This window comes from Papaver somniferum, chromosome 7 (genome assembly GCF_003573695.1).
Source record: "Papaver somniferum cultivar HN1 chromosome 7, ASM357369v1, whole genome shotgun sequence".
Classification (NCBI taxonomy): domain Eukaryota; kingdom Viridiplantae; phylum Streptophyta; class Magnoliopsida; order Ranunculales; family Papaveraceae; genus Papaver; species Papaver somniferum.
Genome location: NC_039364.1, coordinates 121,782,305 through 121,808,522, shown reverse-complemented (window position 1 = coordinate 121,808,522; position 26,218 = coordinate 121,782,305). Strand labels below are relative to the sequence as shown.

The window sequence follows — 26,218 nt, the reverse complement described above, 5'->3', positions numbered from 1 at the left end:
CCCCCCCCCCCCCCCGGTTTTCCATAAGCTTTTTATCTTGTTGAGTTTTTGAGGCATAAATTTTGGCATTTTCCATTGATATTTTGAGTGTCTGTAAAAAAAAATTGTGCTACATTAATATGTTTTCTTTTGGTGTTTATCGAAATGATGTTAAAGAATATATATCCAAGGTATCGTTTAATGTTGGAGACATATAGTATAACTAACATCAACATCTAGGGCATGGCGTTGAATGTATTAAGTAAAGAGATTACTCGCATTAATACATATTGTTTGTTTTTTCAATTATTCTTCTTCCTCTTCTTTTTTAACTTCATTTTCAAAGATCGTCTTTACAAGTTAGTAAAAAAAATTATGGTTTACTAATCCTGGTTTGGGATAAGTGATTTGGTAAACTTATAATACGATTTGCGTCATATTTTTGATACGAAAATAAGTTTCCAACAATAATCTTAATAAGACATTTAACATTTATAATCTTGTTTACTGATTGAATTGTTATGTTTCAGACAATGACAAAAGAAACGAAAAATTCAAGTGTTGAAAATTGTTCAACAGTGATGCTGGTTTCTAAGGTTACATCTGCATCCCACCCTCACGCGTAAAAACCAGATAAATACAGTAGATTTAAAGCGATGGCAGGAAAAGATATTATTTTACTTGACAACCTTGGGTTTGTTCTCTTACTAAATTGAAGATACTTATGTAACAAAGGAGAGAAAAAATCCACATTAAGTGTCTACAGTAGAAGCATGAAAACATTTTTATTTTTAACGCAAAAACTGTATTAACTTCCTTAGATATTTTCTTTACAAGGTCTATCAACCACTGCAAACTACAAAGAAAGTATGGGAGTCTCTAGAAAAGAAGAACGAGGTAGACTCTCTTGGGGTGGAAAAATTCATCCTTGCAAAATTCTTGGACTCTAAAATGATAGACTCTAAATATGTCACAACACAAGTACAATAATTTTAAATCATATTATATGAGTTAAACGAAGCATTGATGACTTATCAGTGAATCTTTTCAAGTTGTTGCATTGATTTAAAAGTTGTTTGAACTTTGGAAAGACTCTAAGAATTATCTTAAGCACAAAACCAAATAGATGACACTGGAAAATTTGATCTTCAAACTGCAAGTAGAAGAGGAAAGTCCGAAACCTAAGAAGAAGAAGAACAATGATATTTTAAAAAACTCTAAAATTAAATTAGGTGAAGAGGGAAACCGTTGAACCAAAAAGAATCTTAAGAACAATGAAACTTAGAAAGTCAATAACAAGTCGAAGAAAATTAAGTTCGACTGAGATTGTTACCGGTGTGGCAAACAGGAATATTAGGCTAGAGACTATTGTTCCAAGAGTAAAAGGCCAACAAGAAGAAGAAGGACAAGTATGGAGTGTCTATTGTCTAAGATAAACCCGAATTGAACTTGGTTCCTTTGATTACTCAAACTTTCATCTCTTGAACCTTGGGTTTAGTCCTAAAGCCAAGTATAGATGTTATGTTGTATCTGAAGCAAGCATGATGATAAACATTAATTAATGGTGGGTAGACACCGGTAGTATGTGTCACGTTTATTCTACGCGAACTGTGTTTTCTGCGTTTGAAAAAATAAAAAATAATGAACCATTATATATGAATAATGCAGCAATATCACCAGTTCTGACCAAGGGAAAAATAATGTTGATCGAAGTTCACATAGCAAAAAGAAGTGACTTTGAACAAACATATTGTATGTTCCTGATGCTCGCAAGAACTTAAATTATGGTTCATTCTTATAAAGAATACTTTTAATATAGTAGCAAATAAATTTTTCATCTCTAGGGTGACGTGTATGTTGGCAAGAGTTATATGACCTCTGACATATTTAAAGCTAATGTAGTGACATAATGCCTAAGATTAATAAAATTGTACCTTCTGATTATGTTGAATCTTATTCCACTTATCATGAGAGACTAGGTCATGATAATCAATATTCATTAAGCAAACTAATGATCATGGATTTGTTACCGAAATTCAAAATCGATTCAACTAAAGATGTGAGATATATGTGAATCTAAGTTGCCGGAACTTCCTTTTCCATACTGCTGAAAGTAATACAGAACCATTAAACTTAATTCACGCTGATTGATGTGATTAAAAAATGGTACAAACCAGGGGGTTTTAGAAGGACTTTATCACGTTCATAGATGATAGCACAATATACTGTCATGTTTACTTATCAAGAAGTAAAGATGAAGCGGTTGATAAATTGTAACTTTATAAGAGTGAATTTCAGAATCAATTAAAAGGAAAAATCAAAAATATGAAAAAAGATTGAGGCACTAAATATAGATTTACTTTAGATGAGGTCTGCGTAAAAAATGGTATCATTCATCAAACTACGCCTCCATATTTTCCATAGTTCAATAGTGTTATTGAACACAAGAACCTGAAAAAAGATGGAGGCACCGAGTATAAATCTACTTTAGATGGGGTCTGCGCAAAAATTAGAATTATTCATCAAACTACGCCTACATATTTGCCACAGTTCAATAGTGTTATTGAACACAAGAATCGTACCTTAAAAGAATTGATAAACAATCCTTTAGTAACTTCTAGAGCACGCAATAACTTGTGAATGAGAAGTTGTACTTACATAAAATTACACCTTAAATAGGGTACCCCACAATAAAAACGATAAAAAAATATTGTATGAATTATGAAAAGACAAGAATCCATCATATAAATACATCAAAGTGTGTGGGTACTTGGAAAATAATTAGTACCACTTCCTAAAAGGATCGAGCAACATTTTTATTGTGTATGCCGAGAACAATACTGCCTATAAATTTTGGGTTCACAAGTATAAAACTGAGGATTTAATGTAAACACCATGTTAATATTAAGGGATGCGATATTTTTCAAAAATTTGTTTCCATGTAAACCAAAAAGTAATAACCCTCTTACGAGGAATACTGTTAATGAAGATAAAAATACAAGTTCTTCAGAGCAACTGCAGTGGACGACTAAACCCAAATTTGGTGTCGAGTGGGCTGGCGTAGTGGGACGGACCATCGATCAAAATTTGATCAAAGAGTAAAACCCAGACCAAATTTGGTCAGCGATCAAGACCAAACCCAAATATAGTCGGGCGTTTATATAATGTCCGCCTACCCGACGGGCGTTGGTATAATGTCCGCATGTAGCCGCGCGTTCGTAAAGTTAACGCCTGATGCAGGGGCGTTGGTATAATGTCCGCCTGGATGGGGCGTTGGTATAATGTCCGCCTGGATGGGGCGTACGTAAAGTTAACGCCGGACACCCAGGCGTACATAAAGTTAACGCCTCTCTTGGGGCGTTGATATAGTCATGATCCCACCATTAACTAGTTTTGAAAACTTTGCTTGGGGCGTTGTCTTTATCAACGCCCCATATATTTTATTTTTTTTGAATCCGGGCGAACGTATAATCTCCGTCCCACACACCAGGCGTTGCTATAGTTCACGCCCCATACCAGGCGTTATCTTTATCAACGCCCCATACCAGGCGTTATCTTTATCAACGCCCCATGCCCTACGCTGGATGATGAAGCGGACTTTATATCAACGCGCGACCAAATTTACTCGTCACCCGCTACGCCACAGGACGGACTAAACCCAAATTTGATCTTTTTTTTTTTAGTCTTTGGTCTTTAGTTATACTCGCACCACTATGGACGCTCTCACAATTACATGAACAATGAGAATGAGAAATCAATAAAGAAACTAGGAGAAGCCAAAGAGCTAAGTTTGCTAAAACTTTTGGTTCAGAATTTTATATTTTGTATGTTAGAGGCGAGGATGAACCTTAAACACATAAACAAGTTATGTCCATGCTAAAAGTTCCATACTGAAAAGAAGCCGTGAATAGTGAAATATATCTCATCATGCAAATTAAACCACATATGGGAGATATGGGGTCTACCCCAAGGTTGTAAAATTTTGGATAATAAAAAAGTTCTCAAATAGAAATTAAAAGTTGATGAAATGATAGAAAAGTATAAATCAAGACTACTTGTCAAGGGCTAAAGAAAAGAGAGAAATCGGATAATTTGATACCTATTCTCCCCTTACAAAAATTACATCCATAAGATACCAGATGCCGCTAGAGTGGATAATGAAATGGGGATCAATAACAGAATACTCTTGAGTACTCAGTCAAATTATGAGGTGTGATATATGTCGAAATTTAAAGCTAATGCTGATCAACAAAAACCGGCAAAGCAACATAACATATATGTCGGCAACAATACTTACGAGTATTGATGATAACTTTCCTAATTTTGAATCATTTAGTTAGAATGAACCAAATTTAAAATTTTTGTACTGTAAGTTCTTTTTTTTTGAAAATAAATTGTTGTTAAAATTATTGTCTTGTAAGCTTTGAAAAGAAATTTTTTTATTGTAGTTTATTGGACGGTCCAATAAATGTTGCTAGAGTACTTCTGTTGGGACTTGGGAATGTAGTCACATAGCAAGGCTTGCCATTGCGTTTAAGATAATAACTGCAGAGAAATAGGGCATATCCCCCTAATACAAACTCCTCCTCCCAATAACACAAAAATCTCATCAAGATATGAGTTAAAATCAACAGGTATAACCATGATCTCCGATCTGATCTCTTAAAGAACATGCCTGGTTAGAAACGCGTTCATCGGACAAATTACAACGGCTAAAACTTAAATACAAGTTACAACTAGATATTCTTACAAGCTGTAAAAACTTGGGAACAAAGTTTCTATATATATAAATAAGTGATCTCAAGTGGTTCACTGGTACAACTACTTCTAATAGGGGATATGCCCTTAAAACAAACTCTTCCTTCCTATAACAAAGATCTCATCAAGGTATGAGTTGAAATCAACGCGTTACGACCACGGTCTACGATCTGATGTATTAGAACTTGCTTGTTTTTAGAAACGCGGACAAATTACAACGACTAGAACTTAATTACGTATTCTTACAAGTTGTAAAAGATTGGGAACAAAGTTTCTATAGCTATAAGTAGTGATCTCAAGTGGTTCCCATCACTACTACTTGCTAATTAATCTTAAAAAATCTTAATTTGTTCATCCCTGTTCTTCTTCAACATTCTGTGAACAATTTCTTTTTCTTTCCAGAAGTACAAACCAGAGATTTTCGTAAAAGAAAAAAATGGATCTTTTGGATCAAAATAAGGTGGAATCATCATCTTCTTGCAAGAACAATGGTAAGAAAAAGAAGATTTTCAAGGGCATAATGAAGGGTGTTGAGAAGAAATGGCATGAATCGAAAACTCTGTGTGGTGTTAGGGTTTTACTGTATGTTGATTCTGAGTTCAATAAAGATAAGAATGGGGATGGATCGGTAAGGATACTACCAGAAAACCCTAATGAATGTCAAGAGATTATCAAAGATTTCATTAATTATGATGCAAAAACATCAGGGAAAAGACAAAGGGATACCGACGAAGAAGTCGTTGATTCATAATGTATGAATGATAACAAGATGAGGAAATTATGTAATGGTGATGTTAAAAAAGAGAATCAACAAGTTAAATTTATCGATCAGAAGTTGTGTAATTTATCAATTGAAGAGATTCAAAGGATTGAAAGGAATTTGGAGCCCATGTTTGGTATGATTTTAGAGAGAATAAATCAGTTGATGATGGAGAAGAACAATTCTAGTGATCCATTGGCAAAGGGTTGTAATGATTATGATACCATTATGATGAAGGAATCCCCCTCTCTTCTACTTGATCCTAAATTTGATTATCCATCTTCATCATCTACATATTTTTTTCAGTTGTAGTTCTGATCTGAAGAACGAGTTTGGTATGATTTCAGAGAGAATAGATCAGGTGATGAAGAAGGACAAATATAATGATCTATCTACAAAGGGTTGTAATGAAGATGGTGTGCTTATGATGAAGGAATTCCCCTTTCTTCCACTTGAACCATCCAAGGATTTTTATAATTATAGTTATGCTTTAGAGAAGGAGTTTGATTATGATATTAATCAATGGCTTAATCTTCCTGTGCTAACTAATGATGGTATTGTGTTTGAGCCTTTTCCTGACTTGATTGACTTCGAATTCCAGGGGTTGAATAATTATGCAGGTAGCTTTACAGATATGATCCAGTGCTGAAGAAAAGACGAGCTACTTCTGAGTACTATAATTTGATTTTTGTTATCTATCTGAGTAATTGTTTTGTAGATGCACTGACTACTAGTTTCCTAGTGTTGTATTTATGATGCAACCTCTCTTGCATTCATAATTTCAGATGTGCATTGTAATTTTTTCAACCCTGTTATAGGGGCGGCAAGTTTTATTAGAGGGGCGGCAGGTAATATGACAAAAAGGGTCATTACAATGGTAATTCAAGTGCCCCTTATAACTAATTAACCCTTATTGTTGATAATCTAGTTTAGTGTTGATAATCAAGTTTAGTGTTAATGATTAATTTTCATTTATATTAACTCTAACAAAATCAAATTTTTAGAGTTAAAAAAAAAGTTTAGAGGAGAAGAAAAGAAAAACTTTTGTGATATTTGTGAAACCCTAGATTTTGATTCACTCAACCTAAATGAGTGATTCCAGTGACAAATTTGAGATGGGTGAATCTCTATATGATAGAGAAAACAAATACTACATACCTCTTGATGGAGATCCTGATATGGAGTATTTGTTAGATGGTAGAGATGTTATAACCCAAATTGAAGGTCAATCTCAACCAATTGAAGAAATTAACCAACAAAGTGAAGAACCAGAGCTTGAAATTGACCAGGTAAACTTCTAAATTAGTTCCCATTAGCATTTTTTCGCTCAAAATTATCTAAAGTACGTAAAAAAATCAAAACTTTTAAAATTTCAGAAGAACTTACGGTTGGAATTTAGCTCGTGACCAACCGTAACTCAGTGTTACGGTTCGTAAATTCTCGAATACCAACCGTAACTGGTTTAATTTGGGGAAAACCCAATCGTAATACCAGTTACGGTTGATATAATTTGTTTCGTTACGAACCGTAACCATATTACGGTTGCTCAGGTCGTTTAGTAGTTACCAACCGTAACTCATCATGTGCATGGCAGTATTTACTGCACTATTTACGGTTGGTAATATGTAAATCTAGACCAACCGTAAGTAAGTTACGGTTTGTTATTGACTTTTTTTTCCAACCGTAAATCACTCTGTATGTTTTTAATTTTCTTTTGATGTACTTACGGTTTGTTAGTAGATGACAATTACCAATCATAGATTTGTTACGGTTTGTATAAGATTATAGTTACAAACAGTAACGCAGTTACGGTTTGTTTATCCTCTTTCATTACCAACCGTACCTTCATATATGTTTTCGTTTTGTCGCCTCGTTTAGACTAATGTTGGTATATTTTTTTCTAGGTCGTGAATGTACCTACCCTAATGGATGAACAACCTTTAGCAAATGAAGTTCTCACCAAAGATTCTAGATTTCACTATTTAACCGAGGAGACATGAAAGGAGAAAGAAGATGCAAAGAAGTGGGCTAGAGAACGAGGCAAGTTGATTATGTGTATATAGTTTGTAATGGTACCACTAGTGAAAGTGCCTTTCAAATGGTTTGCGAGTGTAGTGGACAACATAAAAGTCACGCAAAAAAAAGTACAGTGCACGAAGCAAATACAAAGAGGAAGAATACTACTTTCACTAAGAAGACCCGATGCCCCTTCAAGCTTCAATTTAAAAGGAACGCAGCAAAAAGCTGGTTTTTGGAGAAAGTTGTTTGTGGTTGTCATAACCACCCTATACCGGATAGTTTGCTATCACACCCTTATGTTGGACGCCTTACTGAAGAAGAAGAAGAAGAGATGATCGTAGAGTCAATGACACAAATTCATATGAAGCCCATTGATATCCTCGCTCACTTAAAGCAAAGAAACCCACAAAAGGCTTCTACTTTGGCCAACATATACAACGCAAGAACAAAATTGAAGAATAAGAAATGAGAACAAAGGAACGAAATGCAACAATTAAGGCATTTGGGGGAGACACATAATTACTCGGTTTTCCAAGATGAAGATGAGAAAGGACGAATAAAACATCTTTTATTGGCTCATCCTGAGTTTGTAAAGTTAGCATGGTGCTCTCATCAAGTGCTTCTAATGGATTGCACATACAAAACCAACAAGTTTGAGATGTCGTTGTTGAACATTGTCGGGCAAACTTCTACCAGTGCTCTTTTTAGTGTTGGTTTTTGCTTCTTGAAAAATGAGCTCGAAGAGATCTATGTGTGGGCATTAAAACAAGTGAAGTTATTCTACGTAGAGGGATTTACTCCAAAGGTGATTATTATCGATGAGGAACAAGCTTTGTTGACTGCAATAAAGAGGGTTTTCCCGGAAGCTCATAACCTTCTTTGCACGTTCCACTTGTGGAATAGTATTGAAAATAAGTGCATGCGCATTGTCCCTCCAACCAAAAAAAGCGAAATTGATAGAATAAAGAAACTACCGTTACATCAATAAGAGGAAGCCAAAGAGAAATATAAGAAGGATGAAAAGTTGGCGGAACTAAAATGGGATAGTTTCAAAATGGAGTGGAGAGCCTTGACACATTCTATCACCGTGGATGAATATGAGGATAGAGCGCGTATGTTAGTGGCTCATTGGAAAAAAAGTTATCCAAGTGTTGTGAAGTATTTTTTGGATAATTGTCTGGATCCGCACAAAGAGAAGTTTGTAGCGGCATTCACTAACCAATATAGACACTTTCACAACCAAGCTACAAGTACGGCGGAGTCATCTCACAACCGGTTGAAGAAGAAACTTTATAGTTGTAATGGTGGGTTAGTTACGTTATTCGAAGCCATGTATGCGTATTTCCGCCGTGATCACGATAGAGTTACAGAGTCTTTTGAAAAAAGCCGAAGTAAACTACACACCAAATGGTTAGACAATTCGTGGCTAAAGGGAATTACATTTCAAGTTTCGCACCGCGCAATTGATAAGATAATGTATGAAGTACAACATTTTGAATTGGGGGATTATGAAGAAGAGTGTGTTTGTCCAAACATTACAAGTTTGGGACTCCCATGTCGGCATGTTATAGTCACATACCAAGACAAAGTGATCCCTATTCAAGATGTTGATCCATTTTGGAAACAATTATCATTCCGTGAAACATTTTTTGTCAAGATTTTGGAGGAACGTTTGGCGATACCGAGATTGGAAAAGCTCTAGCCGAGAAATATGCTACACTAAGCCGGGGCCAAAGCAAAATATGGTTGAGTAACTTGAGAGATTTCGTATATCCACAATTTAGGTTTGATATCAAGGAACCACCAAAGGGAAGAGTAAGGGGAGGCCTCCTACCAAAAAGAAGAGGTACGCAGGAAATAAAAAAGCAAGGGAATTGGCGGAAGAATCAAAGAAAAGAGATCCTTCGGGTTATGAATGGTTGAGAAAGGAATATGAAGCGGAGGATGAGATGGAAGAGGATGATGTTCAAGGTAGAAACAAACGAAAAAGAGGTCAAGCGGATAAAGGAGAACCAAGCCGTCGAAATGTAAAAGAAAAATGTATCGAGCTTCCCACTCAAGAAAGTGCAACAAGCAAAATTGATTTTAAAGGAAACGGTCCGGTATTTCGCTACAAACAACAACAAAGAAGCAAAGTTGTTGCTAAAGGAAATGGTTGCAAAGAAAGTGGAAAAACAGATGATGGAGTTAAAGGTAAAGGTTCCTTTGTCGGTTCCGAGGTTTCCTCCCAAGATAGTTCAATAAAAAAACTTGTTGGTAAAGTTGGTCTTAAACAATTAGCAAAGAACAATGGAAATAGTACGACGGTTGAAAACATTCCATCAAGTGGTGACAAGGAGAAGGTGACGCTTCGTATAAAAGGAGTGCATAAACCACCACCTAGAGATGAGAATGGTCGATATATCCGGAACTATTACATTCTCTATGAAAGTTACCTTCTTTTTTTTCCCGATTATATTCGTGATTATATCAAGGCTACAGATGATGTTCATGGTGATGGGAATTGTGGTTACCACGTCTTCGTGGATCAACTTGGACCCTTTGAAGACGCGAAAGAGTGGGGTTGTGACGAAGTTAGTTACGTAAGGCAAAAATGCTTAATGGAACTACGTGGTCACCGCGACTTCTATAAGCCAATGATGAGAGTTGAAAGATACAAAACTGATGAGGTGTTACATGAGAGCTTTCCGGAATGGGAAAGGCGGTTAACCGGAAATATATGTTTGACAAGCCAATATTGGATGCGCATACCTATATGTGGCCAACTACTCGCCAACGCATTCAATTGCGCCATTCATTTAATCTCCAGATACATGAGCTATACATTTACACCAACAAGAATACCGTTTGACGAAGATTTGTCAACAACAAAAACAGTTGTCATAGGGAACGTGCAAGGAAATCATTACATCGGCCTCCGATTGCAAGAAAGAAGCCCATTACCTCCTTTGAGGATGGAATTTGATTGTGACAGTGAACTCCCCAAGTCTTGGTGCAATCGATTTGAGGCAAGGATTAAATTATGGAAGGCCATAATACATTCCTTTCCATCCCAATTCATAGTTATGACCGATGATGAAGATTTATAGGTGAAGAGGATGCGTATATGTTCCTAAGGGTGGTGAAATACATTTTATATCTTGTTTTTTGGTATTTTGAATAAATGTGATATGATTAAAAGTGACAATAGCATATCTATTTTGATTCACGTTATGAATTAAAGTATTTTGTTCAATTTATATTGTTATATTGTTCATTCATTAAGAACCTCAACTAACAACAAAAGAAAATTTCATCTCCCAGTATGTTTACGGTAGGTAACTAAAGTCAGTTTTCAACTTACAGGGTCATGTACGGTTGTTAATGATAATATAGTTACAAACGGTAACTAACAACAAAAGATAATTTTATCTCCCAGGATGCTTACGGTTGGTAACTATTTTATAGTTACAAACCGTAATAGACATACGGTGTATACCTATTATCCAGTTACGTACCGTAACTGGAACTGGAAAGTTATGTAAACTTAGCCACGTAAGATTAATGTCATTAAACTAACTTAATTACTGAACCATCTTCGATACTAAACCAATATTATATCCATTGTACCAATACAAATATAAATGACATTACAACTCGTTCATTCATGCAACTTAAAAGGATACTAATATTCAGGTTGACGGGTGCGATAGAAGTCTTTAAGGATGTTGAAATCAGGTAAGTATTGAAAATTCGATCTTTTCCATCTTCTCCATTCTTGAATAGAGCTCTCTAAAACTTCAGCGTCAGTTTCGCCCCTTAATCGTATTTGATTCATAATACGAACTAATGCCATAAATTCTTTAACTTTATCCCGAATAGCTCAATATCGAACATACAACATAATTCCATCGCGGTTATTAGGGGTTACCTGTTTCGGAATAAAAAATTTCATAAATGGTTCTCAAATAACTTGTACTCACAAAGCCATCTCGACGTCGTTCTTCTCCTTTTTTTGGATAGCATAAAACATAACTTCGACAAATACATAAATCTTCTTCCAAAGTAAAATCAGGAACTTGATTCATAATAAAGTTGAATTTAGTTTAGTAGGGGATAATTCATGTGGAAGTGTAACTTCTAAGTAAGGTGAATAAGCATATATATATAACAATTCGGTTTCTTGTATTATGTAAGGGATCCATTTTTTGAAAATAAAGTCGTTGAAGGTTTCAACGGCTATACTTTCGAATCAAACAATGACAACTCAGTGGATAAGCTCATGAATATCCTGGAAATAAAGGAGTTACGGTTGATAACTCAAATATCGTAGCAAACCATAGCCCAAAAAATTGTTTTTTCATCATAATTACGGTTGGTAATTATTGAGGTATACACACCGTAACTCTATAGAAACTTCACTTCTAGAGTTACGGTTCACTGCTCAGCTACAATTACCAACCGTAACTCTGCAAAATATTTTTACATCAGGGTTACGGTTGATTAGATTATTTTCTTACCAACCGTCAGTGTGACCTCTCCAAATCTCAAAAGTTCCAGGGTAATTTACGGTTGATAATGCAAAACAATTACACACCGTAACACAACTTACGGTTTCTAACTGAAATTCGTGACCAACCGTAACAAAGGATAAAATGAACATTTTGTTGCTAGACAAGTTACGGTTTGTAATCTGAAAATTAATACCAACCGTAACAGATGAGCTATCTTAATTTTATCAGTCAACCAGTAACTAACCACACAGTTCATAACATGTTAATTCATTCCAAGTAATTCATAAGCTAAAATCCATAAACACACAATTCATAACATGTTCGTGATGATATCCATAAGTTAAAAACAAATCACACAACCATTAGTTCTTGATAATATCCATAAACTAAAAACTAACCACACAACCATTAGTTCTCCATAAACTAAATTCGACGACCACGACCTATTTTGTTGGTGGTACCACCATCACGAGTGCGAGGACCATCACAACGACCACCGCGACTACGACCACCGCGACCACGATCACCTCTTTGGCTAGTACCCACACCATGCACATCCTTTTCCAAAGGCGTCTCTTCGCTGCTAGATGACGGCTGACTATGGCTAGTACTCACACCTCCAATGGAGTTTCTGCCCCTCTTTAAGCCTCTTTCTTCCGTGACCAACCCCTCATACAATATTTTCCTGGTTGGACCATGCATGTTCCTTATTTTCTCTTGTAAGGTCCTTTGTTGAGGAGCTTTAATCACAACATTAGCACGGATGCATGAAGTCATACTATTTGCCAACTTTTGTCCTCGCTCTTTCTATTCACACATAAAAAGGAGTCTTAAGAGATTATTCCATAATGCATAATATAAATTAGAACTAAATTCCAAATCATGAGGATAACAAAGTTACGTACCGACATGAAATATAGTTTCTTCCAAGTCATACCAAATAGTCCCTTTGTCTCTTTGCTCTCCTCGACAGCCTTCCTTTTTTCTATTGCCTTTTGAATAAGTGGTTGGGCCTCCGGATCATTATTAATCACATGTGGATGACCAAAATGATAATACCTATCTATGTAATCACCAACGGCTTCTTTCGTGTTGTTACAAGTCGTTACCTCTCCCACTGCGAGTTGGTATCTTTGTTGATGGCGGTTGTTCCAAACATCAACCGTCGGATTTGGGCGGTAGTTGAGTAGAATAGTGGGGCCTTTTGTCTCGGATCCATCCTTGTATAATTTGAAGTTTTCCTTAACGACCTTTTATTGAATATGAGCAATTTGGCATAGAGTTCGACGAGGATTGGTCATAACATAACCTGTGGCATGATACAATGGTCTGTTGTAGCCTGCGGTCTGTGTGAACCGACGAACATCAACTCCATTTTGAATCCTTAAATAAGGGTCAAAGATAACATCTTTAATAGTGAAAGCATCTATTTCCCGCCTCACTTGAATGAGCCTCGCTTCTTTGTTCCTTTTTTGTCTACCAGTGAACATAAACTTCTTTCCTGTAGGTCCATGATCATGTTCTTCCCATTCAGTAGAAGGTCTCAGGCTCGGAAAGTGGTCATACACCCATGCCTAGAAAAATATAAAACAATTTAATCAATTGGGACATGACTATAAAAGATAAATATAACAAACAATCATAAAATAAAAAATATGATAAAATGTAACCAAACTTACCATTAGAAGCGCAACATTCCCGGCAATTTCAGTAGCTCCAACCCTCGAGGCCTTTCTTAGACTTTCAAGTAGATATGCAAGCGTGGCGGTGCCCCACGAATACTCTCTGGTCTTCTTCAAATCCTTCAACAATTGTAGGTAATGAACATTCACCCTATTTCCCGAGCTATCGGGCATGAATACGGTCCCAATATAATACAACAAATACGCTGTGGCTGTACGCCTAACTCTTGTTTCATCTATCACCTCACCTACCAATTACTTTCTGAGCGTGTCTCCAAACTTCGTCTTCAAATTATTCAACAACAATTTCTTTACCTTGGAAACCTTGTGTGGTTGCCAAGGGTCATAACCAGCAGCCAACATAAATTCCATCTCGGTCTCGTCTTTATCCCACCCCAAGTGTTTCTTCAACAAGGCTGTAAAGATCAGTCCAAGACATGTTGTTATCGAAACCTTCATACACAGATTTTCCTTCAACTTCCAAGTTAAGAATTTGCTTCACATCGTCCGGTATTATTGTCATCTCTCCAAATGGGAGATGAAACGTATCGGTTTCTAGCCAATATCGTTCCCTGAAGGCAGAGACTACAACACTATCATACTCCGATTGGGTATTCATAACTCCAGGCCCTAATCCTGAACTTGACACTAAAGTACGAACATCAGGACATTCTTCACCTAATGTCCAATACATAGCCCTTTGACGCTTGAGCAATTTGTTCGCCCTTGCATGATCCTAAAAAAAATACAAACATATTTTGTTAAACTGAGATAAATGAAATATACATAAATACAAACAAAATAAATCGAAATAATTTATAACAATGTGTTAAGAGAAACATACCCTAGTCTCACATACTTTTGCGACCCAGGAATTGGTATAACCAAATAAGATTGAGGACTTATCTGGTGCCTCGCCCCAAGGAATTTTATTCTTCTTCTGTGGCAACAACATCTCTTTTCCTTTCGGAATATGCAACCCTTTTGGTACGGGTTCCTTTCTCGGCTTCTTTTCTTTAACTGGTTTAGCTGGAGTTGTAGCTACAACAATTTCTTTCCCCTTGTTTTGTACTCCCTCTTCATTATTTGCTTCCTCTTCCTCATCTTCATCACTTACTTTCTCTACCTCCTCTTCATCATTTTCTTCTTCTTCCTCCTCTTCTTCGTCATTGGATTCATCAGGATTTTCTTCCTCTTCTTCATCATCAGCTTCTTCACGGTTCTTTTCAACTGGCACTTCTTAAATTTCTTGTTCGTTAGGTTCAGCTCCTTTTAATTCAACCCCATAGTTACCTACAGATGGTTTTCTAAGCCTAATCTCAAATTGATTCTTCGTCTTCACATTCTTGGGGACGCCTCTATGATCTACCCCTAAATGCTTGTCACCACGAAGGGTGGGCGTATGATCAATCAGAGTTAAGTTATTCCCTCTCTTATTCTTCACCATATCGGGAGTCCTACAGAAGCAATATATTTGTATGAATTCCTAAGGGGTTGAACAAACAAAATATAAACAAACAAACCCAAAAAATTATGACCAAAACAACTTACGGTTTGAAATGCTATGTTCAATACAAACCGTAGAAAGTTACGGTATGTAACTTGACACTCGTAAGAAACCATAAGAACTTACGGTTGGTAAATTGGGATACTTTGTTTTCAGACACATGATGATTTACGGTTGAACAGTATAACAATACATGCCGTAACTAACCTACGGTTTATAATAACTCAGAATTACATACCTTATGTAACATACGGTTGGTAAGAAACATCCAAATATGCACCGATGGCAAAATAAAAGACATGCAGGACAAAATATGGTTCGTAATAGGGTTTCAATACCAACCGTAACTAAGCAAAATTCTCAGATCCAAGAATATACGGTTGGTATTTGAGATAAATTCAATAGTTACGGACTGTAAAAGCATCAAATTCTTCAGTTGCGGTTCGTAATTGAACCCAAACCAACCAAAGAAACATCAAATCCAGAATTTGAAAATATATTTTTAACCTAAAATCCTAATTTTTGATAGAGCATACACTTAAATTGAACACAATAAACTAAATCCTAACTGGGTTTTCCAAAACATACCTCATATAAGTCATTACACTTGATTTCTCCGCTTGAGGGGTTTGAAATTGATGTTCTTCACCGATTGAGGGATGTGCTTGATTGGAAGCCGTTGAATCTTCGTCAACTTTCTTCTTCTTCGTCATCTCTAATATAGACTTCAATCAACGATTATTAATGTTACGAATCGCCGATTAATCGAAGACGGCGATGAAGTTTTCAGTTTTGTTTGATAATGGAGGTGGTTACGGTTGTAATGGAGGAGAAGAGAAGATGAAAAGAAAAGAAAAAAAAAACTGATTTTGATCTCTTCCCATTCATTAGGTTTAAATATGATGGAGGACAATTCAGTGTTTTCAACTAAAAAAGAAGGGGCAAATTAGTCCATCTAAAGCAGAAAGGGTAATCTAGGCAATTTACACCCCCTATAGGACATCTCCTAATCAAGTAGAGGGACATTATTATCACACTGCCGCCCCTCTAATAAAACTTGCCGCCCCTATTACAAAGTGAGAGATATTTTGATTTTGGGTCACAACAAAGTGACCAGAATTGCATTTGGGTGACCCAGAATTTTTAATTAGAGTTTGGGTCATGGACCGTCGTTGACCGTTAATGATGCACGTGAGTCAGTTAACGCTGTCAGTTAACACTTAAGACGTGAGTCGCACGCATAACTAAATATCTACTGAAATAATCTAATGGTCGAGAACAGATAGAATCCAGCGGTCTGCAGAAAATTTTCATTTGTCAGTTACCAGACCTATGGACCCAACCTCGAAACTCTGTGAACACCGGAATTCAGACATTTAACTTCCCATTTTTCAGGCAACAACTTCACACCTGCAGGCAATTTTTACGCTCACAATCTGGACAAAATCAACAAATCTCCATATGGATAAACTGAAAGAACAAAGACATACCAGAAACTGACATAACTTACATTCATAAACCATTTTAGGCACACCTGCAACTTATATTCATACAACCATACAAGTGAAGAAATGCTCAAAAAATGAATACGACCCCACGGTATCACCGTTCTAGGAGTTTTACATGCTTGTAGTCATTCTGGACTTGTTGATGCCAGCTTAGAATATTTGAACTCAATGTATGGAGTTTCCTTGATTCAAAGCACTACATTTGTGCAGTAGATATGCTAGGCTTGATGAAGCTTGTCAATTAGCTAAATTTGTTCCACCAGAAGTCAAGGACATAGAATGTTGGATTGAATTGAGGGATAAATTTTACGTGTTCTATGCAAGAATAAAGGAGAGAGGACTTCAACAGAAAACACCCCAAATTTTGATCAACCCTAAAACAAACATTAAAATTACATGAATCAAAGTTAAATTTCGACAATTAAACCTTTGAATCTCTATCGCATGCTAATAAATCCACCACAAACCATCCAAAACACTAATTACAAGTTTGTACAGTAAAAACCCAAAAACTTATGAACCCTAAAAAACCAAATTTTACGAATAAACTCCAAATTGTATAAATCCTGAAATGCATGTTGCAAAACGAAGAGAATTTGAATTGGGTTTCATGTACTAATCGTTTTGACGAACCATAGTTTCTCGATTTAACCCCTCAACTTCAGCTGTGATGGAGAAGAAAAACATCGTGTGGTTGCTTCAATGACTAACCAAAAGAACTACAAATCCAAATAAACCTAAAAGAACTTCAATGACTAACCAAAAGAACTGTGATGGATCATCGCTCTCACCATTTCTTTCTCGCTTCTGCAACTTCACTGTTTCAGTTGGGGTTCCGTTCTTTTTCCAAGACAATTTTAGTCGATCGGAATGGTGATGGCAAATTTAGAGCCGTTCACTTTCTTAGATAGAGACATAATACCAAATCTTCAGGATATCTCAACCATACACGAGTTTAACGGAAAGTACATGGCTCAGTTAGTAAAAAATTCAAAGTCTAATAGAATTTTGGTCACTTCAGTGTTTAACGAATTTTCCTAGCGGTCAACGACGGTCCATCACCCAAACTCTAATTAAATTTTTGGGTGACCCAAAGTCAAAATATCCTTTTTTTTGATTCCACCAGCATTTCATATGAATATATTATCTCTTCGATTCTAGCATTTCATTTACTAAATGCATAGATGAGTAAGACTGTTCTGATTCTGGTACGAGCATAACCAAATTATTACCCAACAAAAGGTTTAGTTGGTAATGGCATGAATTTATCGACTTTGTTTGATGTGTTAGCAGCTTCTATTATAACCTGGTTTACAGATTGCTTTATTACAAACTCAGGCAGTCAGGCTGCAGATTTGTGCCTGTTATGAGTTAAAAGTATTGGCTTGATTCGCAAGTGTAACCTATCAAACAGTTGCAAAGTAAGAAAATTGTTTTCTAGCACATAAAATCAGTCGCCAGACTGTTGTAAACTCGTCAACTCATTGATTGTCAGTATCTCTCCAGAGTTATTTCATCTTTGTAGATATTTGTTAACAATCCAACAGAGGCGAAGTAAAAAAATTGCCTAAATCAATGATCAGGGTAAAAGTAAAATCCATAATTCCTGTAATTTGGCTATTTCATTAAAGTTAAATAGTTCCCATCTTCCAATAACAAAAAGAGCTCTTTCACATTCTGGAGATTTGGAGAGGAACCATTGATTCAATGACATCTTCCCTTGAAGAAATGAGCTGAAAGACTTCCAAGTTACCCAGTCGCTCTAAAAGATACCTTCGGCAATCTTCTGCAGCCTGCAATCCTGCCGAGTAAGCACCATGTACTGAACCGGAATGGTCCGTACTAACAGCCTCCCCTCCGAAGAAGAGACTACCTACTGGAGCCTTAAGCCTCTCGTACAAATCAGCAGGCTTTCCCACCAAGTCATAAGTGTAAGAACCAAGCGAATTTGGGTCACTTCCCCAGCGCGATACAAGGTACTGTACCTGTATTGGTACGATGCAAACAAAAGCATAAAAAAGAGGCAGAAAATATTTTGGCATAACTTACTGTGGAAAGTCCAGAGTAAAAGTAAGCAACATGTTAACTGCACAAATTGACAATCTAACTCATGAAAACACCCTCTTTTAGGGCTGCTTGAAGTGTGACCCAACACTTTCCGAGAGAATACTAACAAAAAATAAAAAACTAGTTTTTGAGCAAGAAACCAACAAACTTCTTGGTCATGTTTCAAAAGAAAAACAAAAAGAACACTTACCGGCTCTGTTGCGTCAGGTAGCATTTTCTTGAGCTGCGACATCACAAAATTGGCCGCAGCCTCATCGGAGAATTTCTGTATGTCGTCAGCAAATGTTCCAGCTGCCATATAGACTAGGACAGGGTTGCCTGTTGCCTTGTGTAGATTGAGAAAATAACCACATGCATATGATGTTGGTGCAACAACGCCTAAAAACTCTACGTTCGGCCAAAAGACTGTGTCAAAAAGCAATGCAATCTTGTTCTCGTTACCAACACCAAGATCAGAAATGGCATCTGCTTTCCACTTAGGTAGCTTCGGCTCAAACTCAATAAGTTCAGCTTTGAGAACTCCATGGGGTACTGTGATTATGGCAGCATCCGCAATAAGATTTCTCCCATCTTCTAAAGTCAGTTCCACTTTACTACAGCCACTAGATATCTTTGTAACCCTAAATAGGGAGAAAAGGAAAATATAGACAAAAGAAACATTAGTGAATTCTGGTTAAATGCATTCGGGTAGTTTCCACATGGACACTTTCCGCTCATACTTGAGAAATGTGTTTGGAAATTCAATACCCCGAAAAGTTGAAATTGCATAGTTTTATTTCTCTTTCCAATTTTCTGTGTTCTGTTTTCCAATTTTTCAATTTTGTTATAAATTAGAAATTACCAACAGAACATCACGCTACAGACGTTTTCAAAAAGGGCAAAAGAGAACATGTAAGCAAACCTGTGATTCAAGCAAATGTCAATGTCTTTCGCAAGCGCTTTTACCACGGGATAATATCCCTCCACCATAAGTCCATGACCACCAGTTAGAACATCCTCCTATGTTGCAAGAGAATCCCTCAATTAGTCAGCAATCAGGGTTCAAAACCTACTCTAACCATAACTAACTGACAACCTATATTTCATTTTCATCGACAGTAAAAGGTGAAAACTGCTATGGTTGAAAAAGTTCAATTGAAACATGTAAATTGTTCGATAACATTCTTATTCTGATACAAAAAAGTAAAACCAGACTTGAAAACATCCTTTGTATGATAACTCCTGGCAATTCTCAAGGATGGCCGAACTGAAGAACTCACTAAATTTAGTTTTAAGCAATTCTGTAACATTACGCAGTTTTGTGGGAGAAGAGAATACTTATAATTTTGTTATTTAATGTAATAATATAAGCAGGAGAAAAGAACAACTCCGTGAGCCCACAAGCAGAACACTAAATTTTCATTTGAGATTTATTTTCTGAGAAAAACAGTTTCATATAGAATTTACACCCCCTCCGAACTGTAATATATAGGATTATGTCGTATGCATGAGCAAGTTAGGATTAGTTTCAACTGTTAATCGCTAGCAAAATCAGTTCTGAAGAACTTACATGGTGTGAGTACATCAAGAAACCACACCAATAACTAGCATCTGTCATGTTCCAACTAGAAAACAAGATACGACAATGGAAGCTTCAATATGTAACTACCTGGTCCCAGTTTTTCAATGATATCTTGTCTGCATCTGCAGCAAACCATGCTTCCATTCTACATAAGTACCATTGCAGGACTTCGTGGGCAAGACCTTCTAGTCTATACAAGAAACAAGATGAAACCATAAATTACCAATAGAAAAGAGGCAACTAGATCAGTCACATAATATGCACAACACCCAAACTTAGACAACTATACAATCTATGTACCTCAAATCTGGGTTCTTATCCAGAACAATCAAAATAGCCTTTAGAACAGACATGTCATCCACACTTTCATTTCTAACTTTTTCTGTCTGGAAAGATAACGATTGACAAGTTATTTACGTAGGTATCTGAAGAAGTATAATCCAAATTAACTTAAGAGACTAACTCATACATAATTAAGGTGAAGAACATACCTCTTTCAAAATTGTCCTAAATATATTTCCAACTTCCATTACCAGCTGCTGAGGAATTTGATTCCCCTCCATATCAAAAAGCACATAGCTGCACATATAGAGGTCCAATGATCATGATTTGAAGGACCAAAACTGCTATACAGTAACATGATATAGAGGGAAGGATATTGTTCTTGTGGATGAATTAAGAACTAAAAAACAAATAGGGAATATATATCTTGTCTACATGTACATGAGAGGAGCCAGTCATAAATATATACCATCCATGAAATAACTGATTGTTTGGAGCACCTAAATATTCATTTGATGAGCACACTGAGGAATATCCCCAAAGACAAATGTCAAATGTCTCAAGCCAACAGTTAAAGAATGCAAATTGACTGCATGTTGGCTATGTTCCATCTGGAATTGACCTTAATGGCTCTTTTAAACTCCTGAAAAGGAAGACAAAGTTCAGACAATACCTTTCTAAATCATGGTCATACAGCACCGAGTCATCATCACTAGTACGGTATAACGTAAGCCCTAGGCCACGTATAAGTGGAGCCAGGGAGTTCTCATTGCAAACACCGTGTAACCTGAATTGACATAAGAAGAAAGACAATTAACCATCTGGGTACCATTTCTTATCTTTGCAGTCTCAACCAGATAGAAACAGGTAGAGATGCTGAAATACATTGACTCATAATAGTGCGGAACATGCTTGGAAGCACAAAGCTTGGTGTCTCAGAAAAATATAAATTTTTTCTTGGCATATTCTCAAAACCTTACACAAGCTTCAAAACCATATACTGTCCAACCATAAAAAACGAATAGCTTTACCCTGAGGCTTTAGTCATACAATGCTATAGAAAATGTGCGTATACTGATACTGGTTTGTTACATTAATCAGAGCTAAGATGAAAGAAAGTGAATAGACATCAAGGCGCATGTGTGCAAGTGTGCGTTTGCGTGCGTAGGTGCGAGTCTGACTCTGTGAGAAAAAATGGATATAAAGAGATTAATAAGGAAAATCAGAACACAATTCAACTTACCATGATGCTCCCAAGTCGATGGGACAACCAAGTGAGTAGTCCGTATGAATTCGACCACCAATTCTATCTCTTGATTCCAACAAGAGTACCTGATAATGTGGAAATGACAGAAACCAAGGAAAACAATGAGAAAGATACAAAACAGTCACTGAATTAACTACTTCTTACACCATTCATAATCTTTCACCTTAAAAGATGCATCGCGAAGGGCACGAGCAGCTGCAATTCCCGATATGCCACCACCTACCACAATGACGGAAGGAGGGGAAGGTTGCCTATCGGTATGTGAGAAAAAAGTACCTAATCCGTGAAAAGTAAATAATCAGCAATTAGAGTAAAAAGTAGTCAGATAGACAAAGATATGCAATCACACAAACTAGAGAACACGAAATTGCAAGGGTGATACATTAAATTTTCATCGTAATAAATAAAATTTTATGCACAACGGATCACAAAGTGGGAGTGAAAGGTGACAAGTAAAATTTCCAGCCAAGTTTGCTTCCCAAACCAAAATGCATCAATTGAAGAAAAACCTTTTGTCCTGACGAAGAAATATTGTAGTAAATAAGACACTGGATAGAAATTTGAAAGCTTTAGAATCCTCACTTCATATGTTTCTTCCCTAAACTTTAATGTTTAATCAACTAGTAAAACTTGAATCTCAAAGATTCTGCACAAAAACGGGTCAAAAAACATTCAACTCACAGGTTTCACAGATTTCCAACATTGTATTTTACTTTTTTTTTAAAAAATTGTTCAATGTTCCATACTCAAATATAAATTTGGGTTTGAAATTCTATTTCAAGTGAATTAAAATTCTTAATATGCAAACATTCTCATAATCAACCACTGTAATCAATTCTGAAGCGAGCAAAATTTGAAAACAGCAAATTAAATAGAACATGCAACAAAGTGATTCCCATGAATGAAAAAATTATACTACTGAAACATAAAGAAATCAAAAAACCTACTGACCATCCACATTGTTATTATTGTTGTCATTGTTGAAGAGAGAATCCTTTTGCTCCATTGTAATCAACACAAGAAAAATATGAAGAAAAAAAAATGTATGAAAGATTCCCTTGATTGTTTGGTTATTGAAAGAAGAAGAAAGAATAAGAATTATGAAGAGAAATCAATGAATATGAGAAATCCAATTTAGGGTTTTATAAAAATGATATTATTACTATTATTTGAAATCAATAGTAAGAATGAATGATAAAGAATGAAAATTAAAAGCCCAATCATAAAAAGGCTTGAATTCGATGTAGAACGTAACTTGTCAAACCAGCTCATGCTCTCATATGTAACAAAAAATCAAATCTATAAATAAAAAATTAATAACAAATCAAGAAAAATCCAAAAAAACAACCACACAAAAGAAAATCTCTAGATTGAGAAAGTTAATATTAAAAACAAAGATTTCTGTTTATAGCGAGAGAGAAGAAAAAAGAACGACGAGTTTGGTTTGCTGATATTGCATATGAAATCGTTTTTCTGAAAACCAAAACAACGAAGGAAAAAATTCTGTTCTTGTATCCGTGTAGAACATTAAAAACATTTATTGACGTTATTATCCTTCGGTTTATTCCATAAGTTGGTTACTAAGTAAGGTTATCTTAGGGGTATTTTCGTCCTATGATTTCATAAACGGTTGACCACTGGAATCAGTGAATCGGTGTTTTCGTCTGCCTGTGTAGTGCCACTAGGCGTTGGTGATTGGGACATCATTGTTATAACTGCTTCATCCCCCACCATTAAGAATGGGGGTTGTTATGCTAACCCACATTAACATGGGTATATGTCAAAATGGGAGTTTGCATACGGTATTTTAACACGGCGTCACATCACCGTCTGATTTTGGCATTTTGCTAGTAAGGTGTTGGTTGGCATTTTGGGTCATGTACACCCACATCGGTCAAAGATTGACCAGATTGCCAAGTTGTGTCTTGGAATAAAAAAAAAATGCAGAAAAAGTACAAGTGGAGGTTGGCGTACCAGCAAGTGGCTCCGACGCGATGTGGCCGTTACGCATACACTCCATCCCTTGGTTAGGGTCACCACACATCACCCATATACTGCCCACAGGTTTATCTCTCCCCTAGCTAATTTTACACACAAAAATCCTTCAAAAAGAAAGAAAAAAAAGAAGCAGCAATGTAACCCATATTTGTCATTCTTTTTGTTCTACTCATAAAAGTTCGTGTGGACAAAACTCGAACCTTTCACTTATTATTTCATTTTGATCGATGAAGTAAAACATTGATAAAAAAAAATAGTTACATTTTATTGTTACATATTATTTTCTTTTGATTGATGAAGTAAAATATTGATAAAAAAAATAGTTACATAAAAATTGTATTATTGAAAGAAAAAAAATTAGGCAAGAATAGTAAAAATAAAGGATGTTTGGTTGTTGTTCGAAAGTTAGTGGTTAGTGTTGGGTTTGGATCCCAGAAAATTTCCAGTTAAAATTTGGTTCTCGGAAATGAATTGATTGTCCTTGCCATCGAAAAATAGGTTAGATTAGAAAATCAACAATTTATTTCAAAAAAAATGATTAGCAATTTTAAATTTGTATCTTAATTTTAATTTATTTACTAACTTTTTAAGATGCCTCATTTGGTACTTTCAGAAGGTTAGGAATAGAATATACAATCATTTACATGGTTAGGTCATGAATGACCTACGTCCACGGAGATTTTTTGTTCTTTTAATTAATGGATGTTTGGATTTTACATAGTCTCTTTAGTTACGAGAGAGAAAGTTCTAGAAAGAAGACCCCTCGCCTGTCCTTGCAAGTGGGTCTTTAGGACTATAAAATTATACGTATGTCCTTAGTTTCCACGTCATGATTCGTCTCGATGACGTCATTTAGATTTTTACTTTCCCGCCAAGCAATCTTCACGACCTGAACTTGATCTTTATCTTCCATCTGGATTGGAATTTTAGGTCGAGCTCACAGGTCGAGCTTAAGTATCATGACTTGAGGTCTTGATATTACCGGACAGCTTGACCCTTCAACTCTCTAGTTGTTAGTTGTTGGTAGATATATATTTTTGTCATCTACATTTAGGCCCCAGTTTTATATAAACTAGTGTTAGGCGTTGTTAACTCATGAATGGAGGCCTTAGATAAAAAAAACATGTGATATAACAACTCATGCACCATTAAAGAAACATCATTTACTTCTTTTAGGGTTTCAATTTGAAACAAAAATTGGGGATTTGTCTGAAATTGGGAAGTTCAAAAATTGATCGTACAATTAGTTTGTTGGTTTGGTTTTCAAATGGTGCCTTTTGTTATCATAGGGGAACCTCTGTTTTTGCAACAAAAATTCCATTGGTACCTAATCCGCGGGAGAGCTTAAGTGTAAATATGCTTGTAATTATTTGAGGTTTATCTTTCATATTTTTTTTGTTAACTCCTTTATTAGTGAAGTTTAATCAACTTTATAAGAAGTTATCATATATTATTACCTCCTTCTTGCTTGCAAACTGTCTATTAATACGTTATGTTATTGTTGGTTGAAATTGGTTCAAATTAAAGTTGTTAGAGTATTGCTTAGTTGAACCCACTGTGTCAAGCCACTTATCAAATTTTAATGCCAATACGCATTCTTGATTTAGTCTACCAAAATCCAATTTCAGACTAGATTAGATTTAAGAAGTAGAGTATATATCAAATCAAAGTTATCCTTGAAGCGTGAATATTGAAGACTACACGAAGACATTTATCCAGAACTTCACTAAAGTTTAGTAACGAATACTTGATTTCTTGGAACTCTTGTTTTCATTCTACCTATTTTATTTATCCAGACAAAGTGCTCACTCTTTTGTATGACTGTAAGTGTACTTTTGTATATACACCTTAAGAGTTTTGAGCCTAAGACTTCAATGAGAATAATGATTGACCCTGGAAAGGTCTCTATTTTATAATTAATGAAAAGACGAAATCAACAAGCCAAGAATCACTCAAATCCGATGTATAACGAAGAAGTTATGAGTGAAACACAAAAACAGGAAAAAAAAGTGCGATTAAAGGTTGAGTTCGTGAATAAAAATCAATACAAGAAATTTCAGCAACAGTTCGTGAACTAAACCAGAAAATTGTGACTTTATGCATATTTAGTCAAGTTTTTTTTCTTTTCTTTCCTAGAAAAGGTGCATGGCTTATTTTAAGCAACTTAGTCTTGGTAATTCATTATAAAAAGACGTTTTATGTAACTACACGAGTTATTCCTATGAAAGTTATGTGTGTGTGTTGCATAAGGTTGTTTTCCACATATTTGTTTTTCACAAACAAGAGTGAGATCTTGAATACTTTTCTCGGGGATCATAAAGCAAAGGTAAGTTATGT

The 26,218-nt window shown here is 35.8% G+C and overlaps 1 protein-coding gene and 1 long non-coding RNA gene across 2 annotated transcripts; both read right to left on the bottom strand.

Moving 5' to 3' along the window:
• Positions 1–16,685: 16,685 nt before the first annotated feature.
• LOC113292943 lies at positions 16,686–17,569 on the bottom strand. Its single transcript, XR_003331961.1, has 2 exons — positions 17,498–17,569; positions 16,686–17,080 (listed from the first exon to the last, which is right to left on the bottom strand). It is a non-coding gene; the product is annotated as an uncharacterized LOC113292943 (long non-coding RNA).
• Positions 17,570–18,128: 559 nt separating this feature from the next.
• On the bottom strand, positions 18,129–23,370 carry LOC113298295 (probable polyamine oxidase 4). Its single transcript, XM_026546994.1, has 10 exons — positions 22,835–23,370; positions 22,047–22,159; positions 21,860–21,948; positions 21,290–21,403; positions 20,826–20,913; positions 20,635–20,720; positions 20,422–20,524; positions 19,675–19,772; positions 18,964–19,393; positions 18,129–18,691 (listed from the first exon to the last, which is right to left on the bottom strand). Exons 1-10 carry the CDS (start codon positions 22,887–22,889, stop codon positions 18,377–18,379), a joined length of 1,491 nt encoding a protein of 496 aa, XP_026402779.1. The 5' UTR covers positions 22,890–23,370; the 3' UTR covers positions 18,129–18,376.
• Between the last annotated feature and the right edge of the window lie 2,848 nt (positions 23,371–26,218).

Bases quoted from the DNA above. Each gene is read 5' to 3' on its own strand.
- LOC113298295 (XM_026546994.1), bottom strand. From the start codon at position 22,889: ATGGAGCAAAAGGATTCTCTCTTCAACAATGACAACAATAATAACAAT. The intron at 21,404-21,859 runs GTAAGTTGAATT...ATGTCAATTCAG, and splicing joins ATCGACTTGGGAGCATCATG to GTTACACGGTGTTTGCAATG. The intron at 18,692-18,963 runs GTAAGTGTTCTT...GTACCAATACAG, and splicing joins TACCTGACGCAACAGAGCCG to GTACAGTACCTTGTATCGCG.